Here is a 26,636-nt window from a genome sequence, read left to right on the forward strand (position 1 = left end):
ACCTTAAAAAACAAACAAACAGAAACAACAACAACAAAAACTATAAATTGGGGTTGTATATAATTAAAGAAAGGTTTTTATAGAAACTGAGGGACATACTGTTGATATTTGTCAAAGCTTAAAATGCACATGAGAGACCCAGAGACGTCACTTAAAGGAATTTATCTAAAAGATAAATTTGCACATTAGGAAAAGTCATAAGCGCAAGGATATTAATTGCAACTTTATTTGTAAAAGACTGAAAACAACCTCAATGTCTATAGTTAAGCCTGGGTCAATTATTTACAGTACCTCTGTACAGTGGAAAACTGTATCCCTTAAAAAGAATTGGTTAGAGGGAAGAGATATGGGAACATATGTATATGTATAACTGATTCACTTTGTTATAAAGCAGAAACTCACACCATTGTAAAGAAATTATACTCCAATAAAGATGTTAAAAAAAAAAAGGTTATATACTATGTACCAATAATGAATAAGCTCCAAGATAACATTAGATTAAAAAACAAGACACAGATATTTGTATAGAAGAAAAGGGGCTGGAGGTTACAATGGGGATTATACGTATCATGTGCATAAGAAAGTTGTTTGGGGGAGAAGTAGGGGACTGGGGTAGGAGGGAGATGAGTATTTTTCCCGTGTTCATGGGTTGAATTGTGTCCCCTCAAAACGATATGTTGAAGTCGTGACCTCCAGCATCTCAGAATGTGACTTTATTTGGACATAGGGTTTTTACAGAGGTGACCAAGTTAAAATGAAGTCACTAGGATGGGCCCTAATATAATATTTACTGGTGTCCCTATCAGAAGGGAGAATTTGGACACAGAGACAGACATGGCAGAGGGAAAGCCATGTGAAGATGGGAGATTGTAGTGATGCATGTACAAGCAGAGGAATGCCTGAGGCTACCAGAAGCTAGGAGAGAGGTCTGGAACAGATGCTTCCCTAGTGCCTTTAAGAGGGATCATGGCTCTGCTGACACCTTGCTTGGACTTCTGACCTCCAGAACTGAGAATAAATTTCTGTAATTCTAAACGACCTAGTTTATGGTACTTTGTTATGGTGGTACTAGAAAACTAACACATCTCCTGCATGGTTGTAATTTTTATCTGAGGAATAGGGATCTGGGCTATATATTGTAGTTTAGAGTTTCAAAGAATTAAAAAATTTACAATTATTCATTGTTTAAATGCAAAACTCTGCAGGTAAAGGAAAAGTTGGTTATCGTTACCTAACTTTATAAATAATTTGTGTTCTGAAATATTTTGGGCATATTAAAAAGATTAACCTAGAGAATATTATGCTTAGTGGAATAAGTCAGAAAAAGACATACTATATGATATCGCTTATATGTGGAATCTAAAAATAATACAAATGAATGTATATGCGAAACAGAAACAGACTCACAGATATAGAAAACAAACTTGTGGTTACCAAAGGGGAGAGAGAAGTGAGGGAGGGACAAATTAGGGGTATGAGATTAACAGATGCAAACTATCATGTAAAAAGTAAACGGGCAACAAGGATATATTGTGTAGCACAGGAAATTATAGTCATTATCTTGTAATAACTTATAATGGAGTAAAATCTGCAAAACTACTGAGTCACTATGCTATACACCTGAAAATAATGTAATATTGTAACTCAACTATACTTCAGTTAAAAAAAAAAATACTAATGTAACACATACCCATATACTCACATGCAGCTAAGAAATAAAATTGTACAAATACAGTTGAAGCTCCCTTTGTATTCCCCAGATCCCAGTCCCCTTCCTCCTCTTCAGAAGTAACCACCATCCCAGATTTGGTATTGATCATAACTATGTATGTGTTTGTATTTTTGCTAAATGTATATGTATGCTATAAACACTATATAGTATTGGGTTGCATGTTTTTTTTTAACTTTTATTAATTGAATCTTTCTGCTGCTTTTCCTACTTAAGCACTTTATTTACTTTTTTTAAGATTTAAAATTTTAATTATTTATTTATTTTGGCCGTATTAGGTACTTTCTTGCTGCGTGCAGGCTTTCTTTGCTTGTGGCAAGCAGAGGCTATTCTTTGTTGCGGTGCACAGGCTTCTCTTTGCAGTGGCTTCTCTTGTTGTGGAGCATGGGCTCTAGGCACGCGGGCTTCAGTAGTTGTGGCACATGAACTCAGTAGTTGTGGCTCGCAGGCTCTAGAGCGCAGGCTCAGTAGTTGTGGTGCACGGGCTTAGTTGCTCCGCGGCATGTGGGATCCTTCTGGACCAGGGCTCTAACCCATGTCCCCTGCATTGGCAGGCGGATTCTTAACCCACTGTGCCACCAGGGAAGCCCCACTTACGTAAATCTTAAAGTTTGCTAGATTTTGCTAAACTGTTCTCCAAAACGATTGTAGCTATTTACAGTTCCACCATTAGGGAATAATGCTTCTCTATATCCTCATCAATTTTTGATATTTCCAGACTCCTGAATTTCTGCCAACCTGATGAATATGGAAGTAGAATTTCATCAGGATTGTAATTTCCATGTTCCTGATTATTAGTGAGATTGAACACCTTCCTGCTTTGTACATTTGACTTTTCCATATTTTTTGCCCAGTTTTAAGTTATTTTTTTCTTACTGATCTGTCCTTTATATATTCTAGATTCCATTCTCCTAGTCTGTGACTTGTCTTTTCATTTTGTTTACAGTGTCTTTTAAAAGCAAGAAGTTGTGGAATCCTGTGTGCTTTTAGAAGCTAGGAATTATTCCTTATGTAGGATGCTTTAAAGTGTGGTTATTCTAGCCCTAGCATTCTAATACAGTTTTGCTACAGCGTGTTTTTAAATAATGTGAACTAGCTCACAAATGATTGCTGAGTAAGGCAGTGATGTCCGTATAACCCAGAAATCACATTGGTTCATGTGCAGTTTTTCCCAACACATTAATATTTTGCACCAACAGTTGTGTACAGTTTGTTATAGTTAAATCGAAGAATATATGCCTTTAAGTCTGAAATAGAGAGCTGTTGCATGATTTGATTGTTTTAATAGGATCACTCTGGTAATAGAAACAGGAAGTTATTGCAATAATCTGGACAGGAGTAAGTAGATGGAGGCTTGACCAAACTATGCTAGTAGGCCATAATGAAAAGTATGAAAGCCTACTACCCTAGAAAAACACATGTACACAAGAAGACATGCACAAGAATGTTTATCACATGCATTGATTTAATAGTGAGTAAGTACAAATACCATCAATAGAATGGGTAAACTATGCAGTTTGAATTAACTAGAGCTGCATGTATTAACTTGAGTTATATGTTCGACAACCAAGTATAGAGTTACATTTACAGATGGATATGAGTCTGGAGTTCAGGACAGTTGTACAAGCTGGAGACAGAAATTTGGCAGTTATTAGGATATAGTTGCCATAAAGCCACAAGACTGGATAAAATTACCAAGGGAGTAAGTATAAATAGAAAAGAGCTCAGAGGACTGAGCCCTGGGAAACTCTATCATTTAGTTTGGGGAAAGGAGGAAGAATAAACTGAGAAGGCAATAATTTTCTGGAAGTGAAGTGATTCAGGAAGAGAAAGCAATAAATTGTATCAAATGCTGCTGATAGGTAAGAAGTATGAGAACTTGATTTAACAGCATGGAAGTCATTGATGGCCTTGGCAGGAATTTCAGTGGAATGGTAGAGTTGAAGGGCTGACTAGAATGCTTCAAGAAAAAATGGGAAGAAGAAAACTGAAGAACTTCTTCAGACTCCCACCATCACATCTGCTTAACCAACTCTTCTTGTGCCCATATATTCTTACCTTTTCTCCTGTTACTATGAATGATCTGTCTGTGCTTCTAGCTAAGGCCAGCCCCTTCAGTTGTGCACTTGCTTCCATCTTTGCTAGCCAATTAAAAACTGTGGACCTGGGAAATCTCCCCTCCCTTTCCTACATCATTATTTTCTCTACTGCATCATTCTCCTCAGCATGTAAACATGCTGATGTCTTTCCCACCTTAAAAAAGGAAATTCTTTCTTGACCCAATTTCCCCCACGTTTTCTTTGCTTACAGCAAAAGTCTTTGAAAGAGCTGTCCTGCTGCTATCTCCAGTTTTTCTTCTATTTCATGTTTGGGTGCAGGCATGGAATAAGCAGACAGTTGGATTTAATCAAATTGTGGTTAAGCCATGTGAGTATGATGAGATAAAGGAACAAGGGAGTTAAGATTCTATGCAAGAGTGTAATTTAAGCTGCTGAAGGAGACGAGAGTAATTGAGGGGAGAAAGATGTGAAAACGTGGTGGTATCGGTGGACAGAAGTTCCCCATGGGGGTTCAGAGGATCATTGGAGATGAGATAGTAGGGCGAGTGAGCTGGAGAGAGGGGTTAGTGGTTGGGGAATGAGGTATTTGAGATCAGAGAAGAGTTTGAGTTATTGGTAATGACAAGCTCAAGGTTATAACCAAAGTTGTAGTTGAGGCAGAAGAGAAGGGAAAAATTATTGAAGAGCCTTTCAAGTTCAGCCAATGACCTGGAGGCCAAGATACTGAAGGATCGTCTTTGTAAGTATTGAAATCACCAACAAATACAGCTGGAGTAGTGTTGTGGAGAGTGAGAGTGAGACAGGAACTAAATTCCTAAAGGATCAAGAGGGAATTGAGGGGACTGTACAGTAGATAACTGCAATAAGTAGTACCCAGGTAGAAGGTGGCATGGTCTGATGACATGTTTTTAATGGGGGGAGCAGAGAATAGATGAGGAGAAAGGGACCTGTTCCATCTCCAGGCCCAGTGGTATCAAGAGGTGTGATAGAGAAAACAGCTAAGCTACCATTTGAGAGGGCTGCAGGGGAAGCCGTGTCATCAGAAGTCACAACCTCTAATTCTGACAAGTGCAGTTTAGAGGGCTGGGCATTTTCACAAATTAATACTCAATTTTCTTAAACCACAGTCTCATGATAAAGAGACATGAATAAAAAAAAATTCCTATAAGAAAAACAGCCATGAAATAAGTGAAATTCAGCTTCATGTTTGGAAGAGACATAGGGAGTGGCAAAGGGACTATTTTAAAGGGACCAGTCATTTTGTGTGCTTGTAATAGCAGAAGTCAGGCCTAATATTGACTGATCTTTTGATTTTTTTCAAGAGAAGCTAGAACTATGGATTTTTGTGTGGTTTAAAAGCTTAAAATAACTAGCTTGTTATTTTGTTTTAAATACTGTGCAGGCCAAATAAAACAAGTCAGAGACTGCATTTAGCCATTGTTGCAATTTTATGAACTCTGCTTTTTAAAATAGAAAATACTACGGTATGTATTCCTAAGTTCAAGAGTCAAAGTCCATGACTGTCAAACTTGCTGCCTTGTTGGGTAGCCTGCAGCAGTCTGGTTCAGTCTGCAGGTGTAAAGGGAGTGACTATCACAGGCTGATCACCAAGCAGCACTTAGATCACCTGGCAGTTTATCAGTTGCTTAATTGATTATTACTCAAACAGATCTTATTTCGCCCCCCACCCCGCTTTTTTTTTTGCTTTCAGTTTTAACTCTGATAATGGAATTCCTTTGAAGAGAAACATACTTAACCTTTTATCATCTGAACTTTTAATAAAAAGTAGACATACAATAAAAGAAAGCTTCTAATAGAGGAAAACTTGAAGGTTCTTTAAGCCTAAAAAAACCCGCTGTTAATTCCTAAACAGATTGTAACATTATAAAGTATTTAATGTTTCTTTAAAATCTTCAATTTTTCTTTAGTCTTAATGATGACGGAGAATATTTTTTTGTATTGAAGTAGAAGTTTAAAGATGGTATTTGGCTGTATTTGACCTTGGGCAAAGCAGTAAACCCCCTTCTAGACTTCCTTTCCTTATCTGTAAACTGGAGATTAAAAATACATGCCCTGCCTACTTCATAAGGTAGCTGTTTAGTCCGATGAGAATGTGAAAAGCTTACACCTTGTATGAGTGCTTTATTCTACTAAAGAATGACAGTTTGCCTAAAGCTAGTGAGATTGTCTATTTAGAGAAAATATTTTAGATTAGAATATATTTAAAATTCAGGAACCCCCTTGAGTATGAGTAGGTATATAATCTACTTCCAAAAGCAACTTTCCTATTGAAAGATGACACTGCTGATGGTATCACTGTGTGAGGTAGTGGCTGAAAAGTATCCTCTCTCCAGTTTTGTAAGCATGACTGTTTGAACTTTGGTTAAAAATCTTGTTCATTCAGGTGACACATGATACACGTATTCTTTCTTGGTCCTACCATCACCTTCCCTTCCCTTCCCTTCCCTTCTCACCCTGTACTCAATTTCTTTTTCATCAAAATTAACAATTATCACTTGAGATTTATATTTAAAGAGTCTTTTCTAGCAGCATTTAATACACGCTTAAAAGAACAAGTCTTAACTGAAAAACACAGGATACCTCATTTTCACAGTAATTTTTTTTAAGTCCCAGTGATGAAAACTCTAAGGCAGTTTCTTCAAAGGAAGATAACATTGACGAATCCAGTGCAGCCAGTGTGTGAATATTAGGTGATAAAATCTTTATCACATCCATCTTGACTGTCCTGAAACTTAGTCTGAGTCTTTTAGAATAGTTACTCCTTTTTATTAATTGTGTGGTTGTTATACAGCCATGGAAGGAAAAAACTGAACATCAAAATCATCAGCAATATACCTGAAAGAAAAATACAGTAAAAACAAAACAATCCCTAAGGAAGTTCATAATCATTCAGTGGTTATAATTTAAGATTATATACAGTTACATACCTAGAGATTTGTAGAGCTATGTTTAAGAGAATTAGCTACATCAGTTCTACATGAAGCATGTAGGTATTTTAAAATATAATATTCTCACATTATTTTTCTTCAACGATGAATCCTTAAAAACAGTATGTACTTGGAAAAACCAATAGGATCTAAACAATGAATTCAAAGGATAAATAAAATAGATCTGGAGTTCTAGTTCTGGCTTCATTACTGACTTGCTGAGTGAGAAACTCTGGACTTGTGTCTCCATTTTAGTCTCAACGATTAATAGCTTTTAGAGCTGTATTAATAAGCAGAGTATCTGAAAGAAAACTTCAGTTGACGTTTTAAATCTTAAATATAAATATGTTTTTAAAAAAATCACATTAGCAAATCTTCATTTTTGAGGTCATGCCAGATAAATCTAAACTAGCATATATATATATATGTATATATATGTAAACAGTGTGATTTTTTTAAAAACCATTTTTTAAGATTTAAAATTTTTCAGTGGGAAATAGGGACAGAGGAGATTTAGGCACAGGACTCAAATCACTGTCTAACAGAGAAGTCTGCAGTGGTTAATGTTTTTATCTGAAGGTATGTAGGCTTAAAGCTCTAAATCAGTTTAAACTTAGATTAAGAATGTGTTTTTGTCACATGCAGATTTGATAGTTTACTCCTGTTTGCTAACAAGAGGAAACCTTAAGGTTTGACTAGCATTTGGATAGCTTAACATATTTTTGAAAGATGAATCTGATTTGCAAACAAAGGCTTTAGATTTTTTTAAAAGTCAGAAACAGTCTGTTAATAAATCCACAAAATTTGACATTTTCTTTATAAAGTCAGAGCTAGAAAATAAGACATTACATTTAAAACTTTCTAAAAATGGAGTTGCAGTTTCATAGAAGCAAATAGAATTTGCAAATTTTTATTATATGAAATGTGTAAGCTAGAGAATTAATTCTATATACATTCTTATAGTCACATTTCTAACATTTTATTAATTGGGGAAGATGGCAGGGCCCATTAAAGGAATTATAATTATCTCCGCTATGAAGAGAAACAAGAAAGAACAAGGACCATGTCTTCCAAGAATAGTGTGCTCCCTGCTTGGTCAAGAAGGGAAAGAAGATAGGTATCTTGCAATTACGCTCCTCTGTCGCACTCTGTGGCACTGCCTAGTGTTTGTTTGCTTTGACTCCTCATCTCTTACTTAGCTCTTTGAATGACTCTTGTAAAAATAAAATTTATTTTTCTTATCCTTCTTTGAGTTTAATAGTGACCTTATTTCATTTGAGGCCATTCCTTTTCCCAATGGGAATGTAATTTCAGTGTATGACAAAAGTCAGTGGCAAGCCAGAATTCAGTATTCTAAAAACTGCCATTTAGTCACATGTCTTTTATCCACACCTATCGAATTATTTCTATATTGTTTCTCATTCACAAACCTGTGAAAGCAGTATAGGAACATGGCCCTTTAAATGAAAAACTAGAACAGAAATTTTATTTGGGTCTGTTTACAAAAAGCTAGGTTAACAGAGCTTAACAAAGCTAGGTTAAAAAGCTTAGGTTAACAAAGGAAGAATCTTTGAATGTATATTTTCAACAGGCTAATTAGGGCCATACATAATTGCAGAAAAGTTTGATCCCAATCCCATTTTTAAAAGATCCCTTGGATAGGAAGTAAAGAAATAAAAGTGTATTTGTCTTTCATTTACGTATTTGGATTGTTTTTTGGATAAGTGGTTCTTTAAAATGTTTTGGTAACGGCAACAAGTAATGTTCTCTTCCTGTTTGCACCACACTGTCAGGAAGAGAATATACTCTGTTTTCCTACCCTACTACTCTCTGGTCTGTATATTTGCTAAAGGGGCAGAAGTAATTGCTCCTTTTTTTTTAATCTGTCATGAGACTTTTTTCCAGTATGTTCTTCCAGGAAGAAGTTATCAAGTGATTTAGGCTAGAAAATGTGTTTAAAAAAGTCATGGTCTTTTTACAGAGAATGGCAATGACTTCTGTTTCTTTTTTCTTTTAAAATTCTTTTGGAAAGGCCTACTTTTTAGTTGTTTTTCAAGTAGTGAATGACATAATTCCTTAGTATCATGGGCCTACTGTTAAAATTGTAGTTGGAGCACATTAACAAATATATAATGTTAATAATACATGTTCATTTCAAATAAGACATATTAAGAGAATTTTTCCATATAAAAACTTCAGTAGACCAGTCCAATTAGTGATGTTTTTAACTTCTTCATGAACTTCAGTGACCTTTTTTACTTCTTAAAAATTAAGAGCAGAGAAAATTTAAAGAACTTATTGGAAAATACTAGTAATCAATAGATGAGAAAAAGCTACCATTATTAGCATTTTAAAATACAGGTTTTCTCTGATATTCTTCATGTTTAGGCCTATAGATATTGCTGAGCATAATAGATACTAAATGTGAGGAAAATTCCTAAATGAAACGAATGGAAGGAATGGAAGGAGTGAAGTATGATGGCTATTCAAACCTGTTATGCCTGTGTTCTCTCCTATAAGTACCCTCCTCCCCACCCCCTTTTTTTTTTTAAAGAAATGAGCAACAAGAAACAAAATGCAAACCGGATAAAAAGAAGGATGAACTAACAGAAGGCCAGCTATCCTCATATTCATTTATAGTTATGAATTGTAGTCAGGCTTAAAACAGATGACTAAACAAAATCAAGAAATGCTGATAACTTACATAAGGAAATGCATATCATGATTACAGTTATTTTATAACTTCTTTATGTTATTTGACCTACCTGAAAAGAGGAGTTTTACATATCTGATCCAGATAGAGATAACAGGAATGCAACTTGTGGAAAATTTTAAAACTACATTTATTATAGTTCTGCATTGTTTCATGAGATGCCCTTCTGTAAAATGAGTCAAATGAACTAAATAGTATTTTATTTGGCGCTCACAAACTTGAAAAAAACAAATTCCTTTAGCAAAGAAAAAAGATTATTTTTTAAAGGAAGTAATTACTCCTCACTTTTTTGCCCTCATATCTGAGGGCTTCTTAAAGTGGTATCAGACCTCAAACTGACTATCCTTAACTAGGTAATTTGTTTCTTTGAAGATAAAAACAGTTTTAAAGGATACTGCACAAAATAAAATGTTACTTCAGGCATAACATTTCCTACCTTTTTTCTTTTCTGTCCCTATTCTGGCTTTGGAAATTGACATGTTACAGTGACATTCCATATCATATTTAAAATATTCTAATCTTTTAATTATATTAAATACAAATATGCTTACCTAAAGAAGGAGCCAGCCAATATACTATAAAAAATTGAAGGAATGCTTCATCAAAACACTTGAAATGTAGTGAAAGTGCCAAAGCTGGATTAAATACAGCTCCTGTTAGACTTCCTCCTGTAATACATTTTAAACAGAATGATAGCAAACCATATATCTTACATTTTCTTGCAACTAGAAATACAGGGATTACTAAATGTAACTATTTCATTTTAGGTATTTAAGTATTCTTATTCTGTAATCTTCCTTTGCAGAATCACCTGGCATAGAGGATAAAAATAGATTATAGATTACAATATGCCAGGTGCAAAAAAGCGGGGGTGGGGGGGACAAAGGACATTAAGAATTTTAATCCAATGCTTTTCCTATAGTATATTATAAAATGCACATTGAAAGTTAACCTGCTCTGTTATTGTTCTTACAGTTTTATAAAACAGGAGATTTGGCTGCCCTTCTTAACATTCATCAACTTAAATGAGTGAATAATAATAAAAATAAGACGAAAGTACATTTAAAATGGGTACAATACCCCAAGATCCTCTTGAGCAGAAGTACCTTTGCTTTGAAAACAAAAAATGGACCACAGCATTATCATTGACTCCATTTTTACTTGGCAGCAGAGCCCTGAAGAAGTGACTGAGTGGCATGTGAATTATACCTCAATAAAGTGGTTACAAAATTTTTAAAAATAAAAAAAAGTGACTGAGTAGTCGTGAAAGATAAGCACAAATTCTAACTGTTGACTACTTTTCAGGATTCATGGTCCAGCTCTGCACAGGGTCTCTCTCTGAGATGGGGCCCAGGAGCTTATAGTTCTGGCTACATAGCAAGTAAGGAAAGGCAAAAGAGGTTGGACTGCCTGTCCAGTGGTTCTCACCTGAACTGTGGCTCAGCTTTTCAAAACATATTCTAATTGTATCCCTGAGACAGAGACATTTCTGGTGGTTGTTCCAAGTGGAAGCTTTGGCACACTTGTCTGCCTCTGACTCAGCCACAGCTACAGATCCGGAGATCTTCACAAATTTTACGTGGACATATGCCACTATAGCATGTTAATTGTCTTTATAAAATGCACTGAAGTAAATTTGGAAATTAAGAGACCCTTTCATAAGATTTCACTAATGAGATTTCACTCCTGATAGGCTGAAAACATTGAAGCCGTGTGGAGGTAAAGATGTTGACACTGAACTGAGTTCACTCCATGGCTAAGAGTCCTTTTTAGCATACCAGCCTCACAGCATGATTCATATTTATGCCTCAGCAATTATAAATGACATCACATCATGGACCTTCAGGACCACTCTTGAATAGTCAAATCTTGGAATGTTAAACCTGCAACTGCCGAGGGCCAACAGAATTGTTTGGTTGGCATGTGGTCATTTCAGCTTAATTCCACAAAAAATTATTGAGTTCTTATGTTCTGGACACCATGGATAAAAATATAAGGATTCACACAGATCTTTATAATATAATATGTGCGGTGATAATATAAGTGACCTGTGATTTTTTTTCGGCATTTATCAATAAAAATAGACTGAATCATTGCCCTCATAATTAGTTTGCTTCAGTTTTCCCATTAGGTCTTTGGTATCTCCATTAGGTCTAAGAACACTGTCAGTCAGTTTTATACCATTCTAAAACTCCAGCTACTTCACACTTACCTTCTAACCCTTACATCACCAATTCTGCTGGTAGAATTGGTAGAAGCTGCTCCTCCTACCCAGAGGTACAGTCTATTCCCCTGTCGTGGATATGGATTGGCTTTGCAACTTGCAATGACAAATAGAATGCAGCAGAAGTGATGCTATGTGAATTCTGAATGTGAGAAGCAACGCTGAGTGAATTCTAGGTTCAGGTCTCAATAAAGCCATCGTCGGTTTCCACTTTTTACTCTCTTGGAACAATGTCCTGACCATGTAAGTGAGCTGGAGGATGAGAGGCCACAGGGAAGAAAACTGAGGCATCTTAGATGGCTGTTGGTACCAACTGCTGGACGAGTGAAGCACCTTGGCTCTTCCAGACATACCAACTGTCCAGCTATATGATCTCAGGAATTTCCTATCTAATTCACAAAGTCATGAAAAATAATAAATTACTGTTATTTTAAGGATAAGTTAACTGATTCAGACATCCATTGTGTCAACAAAAGGCCCAAAAATGTGGCATTGGCTTTGATGTTTTAGACTGGGTAATTCTTTGTTGGGAGTTGTCCTTTGCATTGTAGGATTTTTAGCAGCATTCCTAGCCTTCACCCACTAGGTGCCAGTTGCACATCCATCTCCCACCTTGTAACAACCACAAATGTCTCCAGACATTGCCAAAAGTCCCCTGGGGCAGCGGGGGGCAAAACTGTCGCATTGAAAACCACTGTCCTAGAGAACTACTGGTACTTGTATACTAGTAGACACACATAAGGTTGTTTATTTATAGTAGCAATGAACTGGGAAAAACCTAAATGTCCATTCAGAAGAAGGTAGCTAAATATACAACTTAGTTATTAATTTGGAATACCATTCAGTACTGAAATAAGTGAAATCTCTTTACTAATATAGATCTCCAAGATAATAGCATTGAACCACACCACTAAAAAAAGCAAACTGCAGAAAGTAAAGTATGATACCTTTCATGTTAACATGAACACATAATAGTTTCTATAGGGTCCTATCTATACGTATAATAAATGCACATAAGAATTTGGAAGGACACATGCACGCACAGAGGACTACACTGGTGAGAAAGTAGGCAGGGAAGGAGAGGGGACAGGCATGAAGGATGGCAATCAAAAGTCTCATTGGTAATATTTCCATTTTTTACAAAAATAACACATTCATGTATTGTGTAATTAAATGTGAATTATTTAAAAAGTAAGAATCATCCATCAGGCACAGAACTTACAGAAAATGGCTTTGAAAAATGAGTTACTACTTATTGATGTCTGGAGGGGAGAAGCCATAACATATGTTGAAGAAGAGGTATCAACAGGGAGATCCAGCTGGCTGACTGCCAAGAGTTTTAGAAGACAGTATGACCTTGGTGAAATTACCACAAAGACTGAGTCCCAAATCTGATAATTATAGGCACTAATGTTTCTCAGTACTCCTAAAGGGAATCAAATTCTCTGTGACAGAATGACACTAGTTAAAATCATGTAAGACTCGTAAAAGCTAGAATGTCAATTAACTAATTCATAATGGAAGCTAGGCCTTTCCAGTGACCAGAACATTTGTGCCAGTTACTTTGGGAAGAACTTGGAATACATTATTCTTCATCATAGTCTGAAGAGATAGGTAGTATTATTCTCCATTTTAAAGATGAGGAAACTGAGACCTAAATTAAGTTATCTCTCCTATGGACACAGTCCAACTCCAAGGCTGTGTGCTTAACCACTATATTATACTGGCATGATTAAAAAAAAAAAGTTTTGGACCTTCGTTTGAAGCTGTTTTTCATTTGTAAATTGACACCTATTTCATATGGTTATTGTATTAAAAATAAACATATGTAAAGGACTTAGTTCCCTTCTCCTTTGACAAATAATCTTACCCAAATTCTTCGTGACTTAGAAGGATACAAAAACCTCCTGAATGGAGTAATGAAATGAAGTAAAAATGCAGTTACTTCAAACAATATATTAGGCTTATTTTGAAAGCTCTTAGACAAAATATGGAATACCCAGATATGTATTACTTCTTTCTATTTTTAAATGAATAGAGTATTTGCTAATTCATTCACTCATTCTAAAAATAATGAGTAATTATGTGTAACAGGTGACACCATGCTAAGTCCTAGTTATAACTTATAATGAATAAAACAATTTTAGTCTCTGTACTCATAAAGCTTACTGTCTGGTGGAGGAAGACAGGCATTACATCAGAAAACAAGTATATAATTTAAAAATTCTACAAAGGAAATGAACAGGGTACAGTAATAAAGACAGCCTATTTGAATATCTAAAATAACAGATTTTTTTCCCAATATGTAATTAATTTAAAAATGAATGCAGTTCTCTCTTACCCTGGTCATTGAACCAAATTCTCCCAAAACCTAAATTAAGGAAAATTTGCTTGAAATTTGCATTAATAGTTTTATAGCTTTAATATGTTAATAAATCACAGGTTTTTTTACTTTATTTGGGAAGTCAATAAATACATGATAAGTGGTAATGACATCAGTGGCCTCCATCTGCACATCAAAGTGCAGGGTGCTAAATCAATAACTACACAATCAGACGCTTGATCATTGGCTATCCAAGGAGCCTGTGGCTATGCTGCTGGACAGTTATGTTCTGTAATCTTAAATGATCAGTTCTTTTGATGTGACCTGTATTAGTGTCCTCAAAATGCAAGTGATTAAAGAAATATCCCAGCATGCAACTTAGCCAAACCAGTACTAATAGTATCTTAGAAGTTTAAAAAAAAAAAAAAAAGACATATCAAAGTAACTTGTAACGATGCCTGATTTAGCAGATGCTTCCCCTGACTTTCCTTCCCTATCCATTCTTAACTCCTTCCTACAAAAGCCTCACCTCTGCCTGGTAAGACACACACTCAGCTAGTCCCCAAACAGTTCACTCTATTTAGAATAACTGATCTAAAGTTATGACTTATATCCATAGAAACAATGGGGAGTGACATGGCTTCGTGCAGCACTTCCCAAAGTATGTTCTCTTCTGCTGCACACTCCTAGACAAAAGGATTCCATAAGTTTGAAAAACTGTGTTCCACATGCTTCTCTTGTTGGAGTTTCACAATAAACAGTCGCATAGTAAAGGCTCTGTGAAGTCTTAAATTAGAAAATCTGTTTAATCCAGTGTTTGCCAAATTTACTTAGCAACAGAATCCTTTTGTGACTTAAATTTTTTTAAGTTATGCTAAAATATACATAACATAAAATATGCCATTTTAACCATTTAAAAGTGTATATTCATGGCATTAATTACAGTCACAATGTTCAATCATCACCACTATTTCCAAAACTTTTCCATCACCCCAAACAGAAACTCTGTACCCATTAAACAAAAAGTCCCTATTCCTCCCTGCTACCCAGCCCATGGTAACCTCTATTCTACTTTCTGACTCTATGAATTTGCCTATTCTGAATATTTCATGTAAGTGGAGTCATATAACATTTGTCCCTTTGTGTCTGGCTTATTTTGCTTAGCATAATGTTTTCAAGGTTCATTCCTATCGTAGTATGTATCAGAACTTCATTCCTTTTCATGGCTGAACAATATTCAATTGTATGTATATATTTTTGTTACTTTTGAGGAATATGCTGTAGAAATGCTGATAATGAAATGAGTATAAGCTTTAGTGTCAGTTTAAACCATGGTTCCGGCACATTCTAGCTGTGTGACCTTGGACAGGTCATTTCACTTTTCTGAGCCTCACTTACATAAAAATGGGAATAATGTATTCATCAGTGGGTTGCTGTAAGGATTAACTAGGATAACTCATATAAATTTCCTACATGTTTGGCATGTTGCCCAATGAATATTCTTATCTCCCTTATATTGGCAGAAAAGGAAGATCATAATAGGGTATCAATTTTTGTAACAGTGCTAAATAATTGTTAGGTTCTGTCCCTGCAAACAGCCTCCAGCACTGCCCAATATTGTACCCACTAGCCACATATGGCTGTTGAGTACTTGAAATGTGGCTATAGCAACTGAAGAAGTAAATATTTAATTTTAGTTGATTTATACCTAAATAACCATATGTGACTAGTGGCTACTGAAATGGCCAGCGAAGTCTAGACTGGAGCAGTGGTTCATATTGGGATCACCTGGGAAAATTTTAAATCTACTATTGCCTAGGCCCCTTCCCACAGCAATTAAATCTTAATCTTGGCACCCAGATATGGGTATGTTTAAGACACTCCCTAGGTGACTGTAATGCAGAGAGAATGTTGAGAACCACTGCTGTAGTGATCCCTTCACTCTCTCCTCCTCCCCTACCAATTAGTATCCTCATTTCAGCAATGTCGATGTCAATAGTGTGAGGGGAAGAAAAAGAGCAGTGTTTTTGGACACCTTAAATTGTTATTTTATGGGTTCTTTCTAATAACTCTCCTTATATTTATGTATAACTTCAATTATTATCTTGTTTCTCTTCTCTCAAAATCTTTGTCACTTATAAAATAGGTATTGGCTAATATATACAGTATTATTATGAAATCATAAATATGTATTAAAAGTACAAAAATAGGAAGAATACCAATTTAAAGATAATCAAGAGAGGGAGGAGGAACTGTGTATAACAATTTATTAACTTAAAACAACTTTTAAATGTTTACCACTTCTAATTATATAAGTACAGAGCTAAATTGTGGCATAACTTTTTTCAAGGGATGTTTCTGCTTTGGCCCAAACCTAAAACTTTAATAAACAACTACTCACCAACCCCTCAGATATGCATAAATCCTTCCTTCTCTCCTATACCATTTACTTCCATCTGCCTCTACAAAAAAAATGGTACTAGATCTAAAGAAGTTGAAATGGATTGGAAATTCTTTCATTTCTACCTAGGAAGTCGAGCATATGTTTAAAATTCCTTATCTTGAGGTTTGCGTCTACTCATAGTTTCCCTTTCAGTGGGCAGAAGACTGATTCTTACTAATTCCTTTTATTAGATTCCTGCCTCCAAAACATCTTAGAATTCAGATATAGTCCTAATGAAATATTTTGTCGTGATCATTTAAAATAACACACTTCATCATCAAACTTTTGTTTTTTGGATTTTCTTGTCCCATTTGGAATATTCAGATTATCCACTGAATCTGAGATCTGTCAAGGTGAACAAATGGTTTACAAGAAATCAACAGATTCTCAAGAATTATTAGTTTTTAAAAAGCGTCTTTGATTTCAAGCACGTTCTGATTTTAAAACATCTTTCTTGATAGGCCATTAAAAATTCACTTATAACTCAAGATGAATTATTAAGGAGATAAATGATATTAAGTAATTTTGTAGAAAAAGAACTAAGAAATAGAACTACAGAATTTCTACTTCCCACTCTTACTACTAACCAATCAGGTAGCTTGTGCTTTAAATTGGAAGGAACTTTTGACACCCAGGATCATGTTTCAGTGAGAGTCTCAGAAAGGATCTATACCAAGTTGGCAAGAGGTAGCTGATGTTATCTTTCCTTTCTACCATTACAACAATCCCTTTGTAGGATATTTGAACCCTTGGCAATATCTCACATGATCTCAGTTTCAGCACAGAAGTGGCTTTCTCTGGGTGTTAAAAAAAAAAAAAAGCACTGAATGGAGGATCAATATTTCGACCCTATCGGTAAAGGATGAGCTGCAAAATGATTAGAATTACGGAGATACCAATATTGACTTCACAGAGGCATAATGGTTTAAAATGTATCTTGGCAAAGAACTTAGAGCCTCAAGTTATAGAAGCTCCGGACATGCCAAGTGTTTTGTGGGAATAACAAACCTGCATAGACCAAAAAGGTGATGAGTGCTGACAGCAGGTGGATACGAAGCTTGGTTCGGACCTCCTGGAAGTGCAGCAAAGCGCTGTGGAAGATAAAGGAGGAGACGGCCTCTATGATGACCGCTTTGGGCAAGTCCACTTGGATGGGATTCCTGCAAGCGAGGCTCCTCTCGCTGACGTGATACTTGGTCAGTCCCAGGCTCCACAGGGCGCCCATGCAGTACCTGCTGCACAGGGCACCAATCAGCTGAGCTAACAGCCTCATCGCACCCGTCTCAGCGGACATTCCCCCCAGCATCATCTGCATCATCACGCCGCACGGGTTGCTTGAGGTGCCCACCAGAGTCAGGCCATGCACCAACGAGAAGAAGTAGGTTAGCGTCAGCGGCCAGGTGGGGTGCAGGGGTTCCTGCTCGCTCAGCAGTTGCAGCTCATGGGTGCAGAAGCAGAGCTGGAACGTGGCCAGAAACTCCAAGACGAAGGCGTGGGCAGTGGGCCTGTTCAGCTGCTGCCGGGTGACCACGCGGGCCAGCCCCATGAACAGCACGATCGACAGCATCAGCCCCAGCGAGATACAGGTGTCCTGCATCTCGGGCCAGAGCCCCCGCAGCGCCGTCATGGCTCTCTCAACACCAGACTGGGAAGCCTGCTCTGGCTCGGCAGGAGGCGGTCTATGGGCCGGAGTCCTAAGTCCTCAGGCCCGCCCCCTCACGCCCCTCGGGGCGGGCCGACTCTAGGCTTACTGGAGGCACCGGGGGCGCTACGCGAAAGGCTCCTCCCCTCCCCGGCTCTGAGCTAGGGTGTTGTTACCAGAGCCGGGGAGGAGGGGCGACGAGGACAGCTCTGTGAGGGCACGGGCTGAGGGGCCAAAGGTCAGCAGGAGCCGGACAAGCGCACGCCCTCGCCGCTTCCCTCAGGAACTGGAAGCAGGCGCGGGTGGGGCAGGGAGTGGAGGGAAGGCGCGCGTCCGGAGGCCATTGCGCATGCGCGCGGCGGCCCGCGCGCCTTTGCGAGAGGCTAGACTTGGGACCGCCGGACCCCTGGCGACGCCGGGCGCGCTTCTCCCAGTGCTAAGCGGGAGGGCGCGCGCCCCTTGCGCTTGGACAGGTGCCTTGACGTGGGAACCTTGAGGGGTTTTCCTTCCCCGCTCCTAAAACTGTAAAGCCGGCGAGCTGGAAAGACCGCTAAAGCTCATCTCGGCCAACCACCTCGTTTTTAATTTATGGGGCGACTGAGAAGACGGGAAGTGACGGAGGTGCAGCGCGGAGGTCGGGGGTGGGGCTGGGTGGTGGTTTGCGGGGAGTAGATTTCAGAGCGAACCAGGGCTTGACCTGTGTGAAGAAGGGCAGGCAGCTGGGTTTCCTTGAGCCTTAGTTTTTTTCACCTGCCTGTGACGTTTACCTCGTAGAGTTGTGGATCAGACGACCCACCTCATCGATTTGTTTTAAAAAAGCATGGAAGGCAAGTAGCACAGAGCCTGGCAGACAGGAAGTGTTCAAGAAGTGCTAGGCTGAAGTTGAAAGAGCACGTCTTGCCACCGCCCCCCACTCCCAACAGCTCGCCCACCTTGGGCGGCCCTTTGTGGGTGCAGCTGGGAGGGAATGTCTGAGATTCCTCAGACCTTGCACCTGTCGTGGTTTTCTGCCAATGGAATGGGTGTCATGGTTTAGTTGGGGGAGAGGGGTGCAAATTCCTTAGCACTCTCCAGCCTCAGTTCTGCCTCCCCTGGGCTCTGCTGAAACACAAGTCCACATTTCTGAGGGCTGGAGAGAAGTGAGAGAAGAGCTAAAATGAGAGGAATAATTAGCCCGAGCTTCAAGTGATAGAGCGCTTGGAAGGTGTTCTTGACACCACTAGGTGGCATCTCTGGGGGGGCTCCAAGGAGCTCGGGTCCTTTATGTCTCGGCACGGAGAGAATTCAGCCAGAGGCGAAGTGGTAGATAAGAAGTGATTTATTAGAATAGGATGCTTGTGAGGCTTACAAGTGGGCAGGCGAAAGGATGCTGTGCCCTGAGAACTTAGTGGGCTACAGTTTTATAATCAAAGGAAAAGTGGGGAGGGGGGGAAAAACCGCCTTCTTCCTCATTCTTCAGTAGACGTCAAGCTTCCATCATCACCTCCTCCTGCAGGTTGGGCAGGGGAGTTTTCTTGTCCCTACATGGTCAAGCCAGGACTGTCATGGCACTATGGAAAAATTATTTCAGGTCTCAGTACAGTGAGGGTCTTTCACTTTGAAATGTCACTTTTCCATAAAGTATTGTTTTTTATGTGTGCAGAGAGTATGTCCTAGGGGTCATTAACTTACCGAGTTCACTGGGCAGGATGTGAGTCTCATGCCACCATTGTTTTATTGTTTTGGGTCATGTCTCCTGCTTCGGTTGCTATGCAAGCCTGCTTGGTTTCGTGGTTAAGCAGACCTCCTTTCTTGAGTGATCATTAACTTATAGAGGTCTCACATATTTTTTCTTTACTTACAGTCCCTTTAGTGGGATTAACTATTTAATTACCTACTTTGTCCCTTTACTCCGTCCCTGTCATTCTTGCTGATTCTCCTCAGCTTTCCTTCCCAGTCTCAATTTGTCCTCTAATAACTAATGAAAGAGCTTTTTTTTTTTTTTTTTTTTTTTTTTTTTGCGGTTACGCGGGCCTCTCACTGTTGTGGCCTCTCCCGTTGCAGAGCACGGGCTCCGGGCGCGCAGGCTCAGCGGCCGTGGCTCATGGGCCCAACCGCTCCGCGGCATGTGGGATCTTCCGGGGCACGAACCCGTGTTCCCTGCATCGGCAGGCGGACTCTCAACCACTGCGCCACCAGGGAAGCCGTCTAATAACTAATGAAAGTTCTCTTCTTAACTCCCAAGTTTTCTGTGGTGCCAGTAGGTATTCTCTGAATTAAAAAATATAAATTTTTTCAGAAAACACACAACTATGTAGAAAGATGAAGGCCTTTCCTCTTTCCTGTGTTGGTGCCTGATCAGGAAAGAATTTAGAGTAAATTAAAACTATTGTTTGCTCACTGCTGTTGAAAGAGGTTGCTTTTAAATCAATCCTGTGAGTGTAACGCTTTTATCGCTCCCCTTTACTAGAAGTCACTTGAGTTTTCATTAATGTGAATATATTTTGTTTACTGCTCTGCTGATAATTCACTTTTACTAGCACAAGCCATGTAGAAAACTAGCCTTTTGGACTTCGATTAGAAATTTTAATAACATTATAATATACATTGTCATTAAAAGGATTTTGGTAATTCTTTCAATTAAAGAACAAGGGCAAAATAAACCCAATTAATTACTTGTGATTATTTCACATCACATGAATCTCTGTTTTCAGAAACAAGAAATCACTAATTAATCCACCCCATTTCCTTCAACATAAATGTTTGTTGGTATGGGTGACAGAGCTGCATCTTGCAAACCCAGATCTCAAAATTCCAGTTCTAAGACCAGTGTCTTCATGAGGAAGAACGACTCTTCCATAGGTTGGAAGATTAGAAGAGTCTGGCTTCCTCAGCAATGTTGGCCCCATTTTAACCACTTTGCTTCTGTGCATTTCAGAGATATCCTGTTTCTGTGAGGCAGGAAGTACATAATACTAGGTTTGGTGAAAGCACTGGATTTAGCATTTGAAAATGAGGGTTTGCATCTTACGCCATGCTTACTGTGAGATCTTGAGGAAATTGCTAAATCATTAAACTTCTCTGAGCTTCAGTTTCCTCATCATAATATTATGGTAAATAACTAATTTAGGGTTTTGTTGTGAAGATCGAATGAGAATACAGATGAAGTGCTTTGTAAAGAGTTATTACAAATGTTTATTGAGATGTAATTCACATACCATAAAATTCACCCTTTTAAAGTGTACAATTTAGTGGTTTTATTATATTCACAGAGTTGTGTAGCCATCACAAATTATCAGTTATTTTGAGTGGTGATTCTTAGAAATGAAGTCCTAAATTTATAATGCGACTGTCTCTATAATCTTTGCCATGAATTATTTAAATATAATATGAAACAGTTATGTCTTATTATTATATACACTGCTTCCTATGTGGAGAGGAAACCCAAACTGTAACTTTAAACAGGTCCATAGCAATCAGTGGATCCTAAAATGGAAGATACTTATCTAGTGCTCTGTCACATATAATCAGTTAAATTTTTGTGAGAACTTTTTGCTTCTATCTCAGTAATATGTTTCCTTCCTTCCTTCCTTCCTTCCTTCCTTCCTCCCTCCCTTCCTTCCTTCCTTTCTTTCTTTCCTCCCTCCCTCCCTCCCTTCCTCCCTCCCTTCCTTCCTTATCTTTTTGGCTGTGCCATGCTGCTTGCTTGGGATCTTAGTTCCCCAACCAAGGATTGAATCTGGGCCCATCAGTGAAAGCACCGTGTCCTAACCACTGGACTGCCAAGGAATTCCCTATCTTCCTGTTAATTCTAATTTCAGTTAAAAAAAATATTTGTTGAGCCACAGACATTAATAAGACACAGTCTGCCTCAATAACACAATCTTATAATAATATGTGATATTTATTGAGCACTATTTTGTGCCAAACATTGGATATTATTAGCCTTGCTTTACATAGGTCAAGAGAGGATTAAAAAAAAATAGAGAAGATATCATTTAATATGGTGGAAGAAGAAGAGTGCAGATAAATTAAAATTATTTTAAGGCATCACCAATGCTTTAAATTTGGACTAACTGAATCAACATATAATGGATAAGATCAGATTTTTACAGAAGTTGACTTGTTTGAAAAAGCCCTCTAGATTGTCTTTTTCCTTTTGCTCCGATTTCATGTTATGTACTAATTTGACTGCCCATGCTTCTTTTTTTCTGAATTTTATTTAATTAATTTTTTAGTTTTAATTAATTTAATTAAATTTAAATTAATTTAATTTAATTAATTTAATTTAGTTTAATTAATTAATTTCTTATTAATTAATAAGAACTAATAAGGTTCTTATTAGTTATCTATTTTATACATATTAGTGTAGACATGTCAATCCCAATCTTCCAATTCATCACACCACCACCACCACTGCCCCACTTCCCCCTTGGTGTCCATACGTTTGTTCTCTACATCTGTGTCTCTATTTCTGCCTTGCAAACTGGTTCATCTGTACCATTTTTTCTAGATTCCACATATATATGTTACTATATGGTGTTTGTTTTTCTCTTTCTGACTTACGTCACTCTGTATGACAGTTTCTAGGTCCATCCATGTCTCTACAAATGGCCCAATTTCGTTCCTTTTTATGGCTGAGTAATATTCCATTGTATATATATGTACCACATCTTCTTTATCCATTCATCTGTTGATGTGCATTTAGGTTGCTTCCATGACCTGGCTATTGTAAATAGTGCTGCAGTGAACATTGGCGCATGCTTCTTAATACCACGAAAAAGAAGCCTTGGAGAGAGGATGCAAGAATTTCAACTATCAGGAAAGAATATGATTTACGTTAAATAATTGAATGATATTTCAGTTCATGCTTAAGGGACTAAGTCATTTTTTTAACTTTTAATTATAAGAATTTTCTAACATACAAAAGCAGAGGGAATATATAGTAAATTCCTATATAGTTTTCACTATATATACTATTCAATGATTATCGATACTTTGCCAATTTTGTTTCATTTATTCAGTTTTGGTGGGGAGGAGGCTGGAGTATTTTAAAGCAAATTCTATACATCTTGTCATTTTTCCTAGATATCTCTTGTGTCCCCCTCCCAGTCCACTCTTTCTCTGCCTCTCTTCCCTGCTCTGATTCCCTTGAGGCTTATCTGTATAGAATGCAGATAAGGACTGCATTACCCAATAGCATAAGGACTTCCTTATCCAATATCATCTAGTTGGGTTCTGCTAATGGATAGTATCACCAGGAGCTTAATACCTTGAGGTACTATTCTTCTGGCTCCCTTTCTGAGGGTTTGTGGCAGCCAGGTGTATCCTTCAACCAAATGTCACAAATTCTTGTCACAAGACTTCTCTGTCTCTGGGTTCTGATAACCACACCCTTTCCTCACCCCTAGGCCTAGGGGTGTTAACAGTTGTTATTACTAGTCCAGGGGTACTGGGTTATCCCTTCTAGTTTCCCTACAGTCTTCCTGCATCTTTGAAAAGGATCCTTTTTATTAAATTCTCTTTAAATTACCTGATTTGATTGCTACTGTTTTCTGCTAGAAACCTGACTGAAATGTCATTTTACACATAAATACTTTAGGCTGCATCCCTAATTGATAAAGATATTTTTTAAAAAATGTAAACACTATGTTACTGTCCCATGTAACAAATTAACGATACTTTCTAAATATCATTTAATACCCAGTCCAAATTCACATTTCTCCAATTGACTAAAAACATGTCTTTTGGTTTAAGATCCAAACAAAACCCATTCTTTAAAAATTATTGCACCTCTTAGTTTTCTTTAGTCTATGTTGTTGATTTATTGGAGAAACCAAGTCATTTGTTCTGTAAAATGTCCCACATTCTGGATTTGGCTGACTGCTTCTACATGGTGTCATTTAACTTTTTCCTCTATCCCTTGCATTTCCTTCAAACTGGTAGCTACATTTAAATGTTTAATTAAGTTTAGTTTCTTTCTTTTCTATTTTTTTTAAGGCAAAATACTTCATAAGTGTCACTGTGTACTTAAGGCATATAATGTATAGTTCTACTTTTGGTAATACTAAGATTGATCAAGTGGTCTATAAATATACCATCAGGGCTTCCCTGGTGGCGCAGTGGTTGAGAGTCCGCCTGCCGATGCAGGGGACACGGGTTCGTGCCCCGGTCCGGGAAGATCCCATATGCTGCGGCGCGGCTGGGCCCGTGAGCCATGGCCGCTGAGCCTGCGCATCCAGAGCCTGTGCTCCGCAATGGGAGAGGCCACAACAGTGAGAGGTACGCGTACCGCAAAAAAAAAAAAAAGAAAAAAAAAAATATATATATACCATCAGTCTTCCACTTTTTAGTATCCATTATTTTCATAGCTCTATTAACTTATTAGGGGTTGAAAATTGGTGATTTTCTGAATCCCTCATTCCTTTTCCTTTATCAGCTGAATTTCTTCTATAAAGAAGAATTTTCCCGTAGTAACAATTTGGTCACTCTAAAATTCAGTTTGTAAAGGAAATCCAGGATTTAATCGATATCCTTTATTAATATTCAGAATGAGTTAGTGCCCCAGCAGCCTTTAATTATGACTAGTTACCTTGTTACCATGATGAACTCATGGATTTTTATATATTTGATATGTTTCAATACATTTAATCATTATTATTTCTGATATGCTATTTATTATTTCTACGTTAGGTCAGTGAGAGCCCCTTTTCATTGATTCCTTTAGGCCTTTATTGGATTTTGTTAGTGTGATAAAGTTTAACTTTAGGAGAAGAGAGAGCTCAACTCTGGATATTGATCCACTTATGTTTTCAGACCTGCAACACTGAGAAATAACCCTAGACTATGGTGGATTCATCAAGGTGACCCTCAATAGAGACCAGTCATCTAGCCTCCCTTGCTTACAGTTATTCACTCAATAAGTGTTTTTTTTTTGAGGACCTACTCAGTGTAACATACCCTGTTAGCTTTGGTGAAATAACAGTGAAGATGTAGTCCTTGATTTTACCTACCTTACAAGAGGGAACAAAAGAGAGAAGAAAAACTAAAATATAGTGTAAAACTACTGTGGTTAAAAGAGGACATTACTCTGTAGGAGCACAGGGAAGGGCGTCCTACTCAGACTTAAGGGAAGGCTCCTTGGAAAAAGAGTCATTCTAGCTGATCCCTTTAGGATAAGTAGGAACTAAAAGGTCAAGAGAAAGGAAAGAGAGACAGAGCCAGTGCAGTTTGTAAAATCCCAGAGAGAAAGCCCAGGGTGGTCAGGGTACTACTCTAGGCTGGGGTGTGAAGAGGGAAGTAGCAAGACATCAAGGTTAAATGAGATAATGCTATACTGGTTAAGTACTAAAAAGTACTTAGTACATGGCCAGCACATAGTTATTGCTTAATAAAGGCTAATATATAGAAATGGAGTTCAAGCAGATGAAAGTTATATAATGATGAATTTTGCACTGAGGCCTCACATAAGATAAAGAGAAATGAAGGTGGAAGAAAACCTCACCAAAATTTAGAATTACGTTGCAGTGGCATCTGTAAACAGAGAGGGAGATGGGATGTTTAAGAGATTGTCAAGGCAATTCCTTCGGCTTGATGTTATCAGGGACAGAAACTTTAAAACTCTGAATGTTAGGGAAGAGATCTGAGTCATTACATTAAAAAAACTATTTTGTAACTATGTCAAGCTTACAGAAAAGTTGCAAGTATATACAAAGAACTGTTTTTTCCTGAACCATTTGAAAGCAAGTTGCTGATGTTATTATGATGTCCCACTAACCTAAATATTTTAATGTTTATTTCCTCAAACAACATACTCCTATGTAACCGCAATAAGATCAACTAAATCAGAAAATTAACATTGTTTACATTTCTACCATCTATCCCTTAGACTCCATTCAAGTTTGGCCAATAGTCCCAGCACTGTCCTTTATAGTAAAAGGATTCAGTTCAGAATCATGCATTGCATTTACTCATTATGTCTCATTAATCTCCTTCAGTCTGGAAAAGTTCCTCAGTCCCTCCTTGACTTGCAGACCTTGACAGTTTTGAGGATTACAGGTCAGTTATTTTGTAGCACCTCTCTGAATTTGGGTTGGTCTGATGTTGCCTAGACGTTAGTTTCAGGTTATGTATCTTTGACAGGAATACCACAGAAATGATGGGATGCTCTTCACATTGTATCCTATCAGATGACATGATTTCAGTTTGTCCTATTACTGATGTTAATTACTTTTGAGCTCCTGATGAAGGTATTGTCTGCCAGGTTTCTATACTGTAAAGTTGCTCTTTTCCCATTGTGTGGAGGGAAGGTTCATCAAACTTTACATTTATTTGAACAAAAAAAGTATTGATAACTTATAAACAGCTGAAGTGCTCAGGTCCTGTGAGCTGGTATCATGGGGGTGGGAGAGGTGAGTATCTCTATTTTCATATTTATCTAATAGAAGAAAAGAAAAGCAATGTTTCTGTAACTTCTTAGAATTCAATACGACAATCTCCAATAATTAATAAATATGAATTTTGTTGTTGATGTGGAATTATTTTAGAACTTTGTTTTTGTGAATTTCAGTGAAAA

The 26,636-nt window shown here is 37.7% G+C and overlaps 2 protein-coding genes across 2 annotated transcripts in view; one reads left to right on the forward strand and one right to left on the reverse strand.

Moving 5' to 3' along the window:
* Positions 1 to 10,622, forward strand: part of CLNS1A (chloride nucleotide-sensitive channel 1A) — a 33,589-nt gene extending 22,967 nt beyond the window's left edge. Inside the window, exon 7 of the mRNA XM_082845626.1 lies at positions 10,426 to 10,622. The gene's annotated coding sequence lies outside the window, so the exon portion shown is untranslated. The remainder of the gene's footprint in view (positions 1 to 10,425) is intronic.
* On the reverse strand, positions 5,183 to 18,067 carry AQP11 (aquaporin 11; the record flags this gene model as incomplete). The annotated part of the gene is made up of 3 exons (XM_082845624.1): positions 5,183 to 6,645; positions 10,002 to 10,118; positions 17,449 to 18,067. 3 exons carry the CDS (start codon positions 18,065 to 18,067, stop codon positions 6,566 to 6,568), a joined length of 816 nt encoding a protein of 271 aa, XP_082701750.1. The 3' UTR covers positions 5,183 to 6,565.
* Positions 18,068 to 26,636: the final 8,569 nt, after the last annotated feature.

Source organism: Leucopleurus acutus (assembly GCF_964270905.1).
Source record: "Leucopleurus acutus genome assembly, chromosome: 8".
Lineage (NCBI taxonomy): Eukaryota > Metazoa > Chordata > Mammalia > Artiodactyla > Delphinidae > Leucopleurus > Leucopleurus acutus.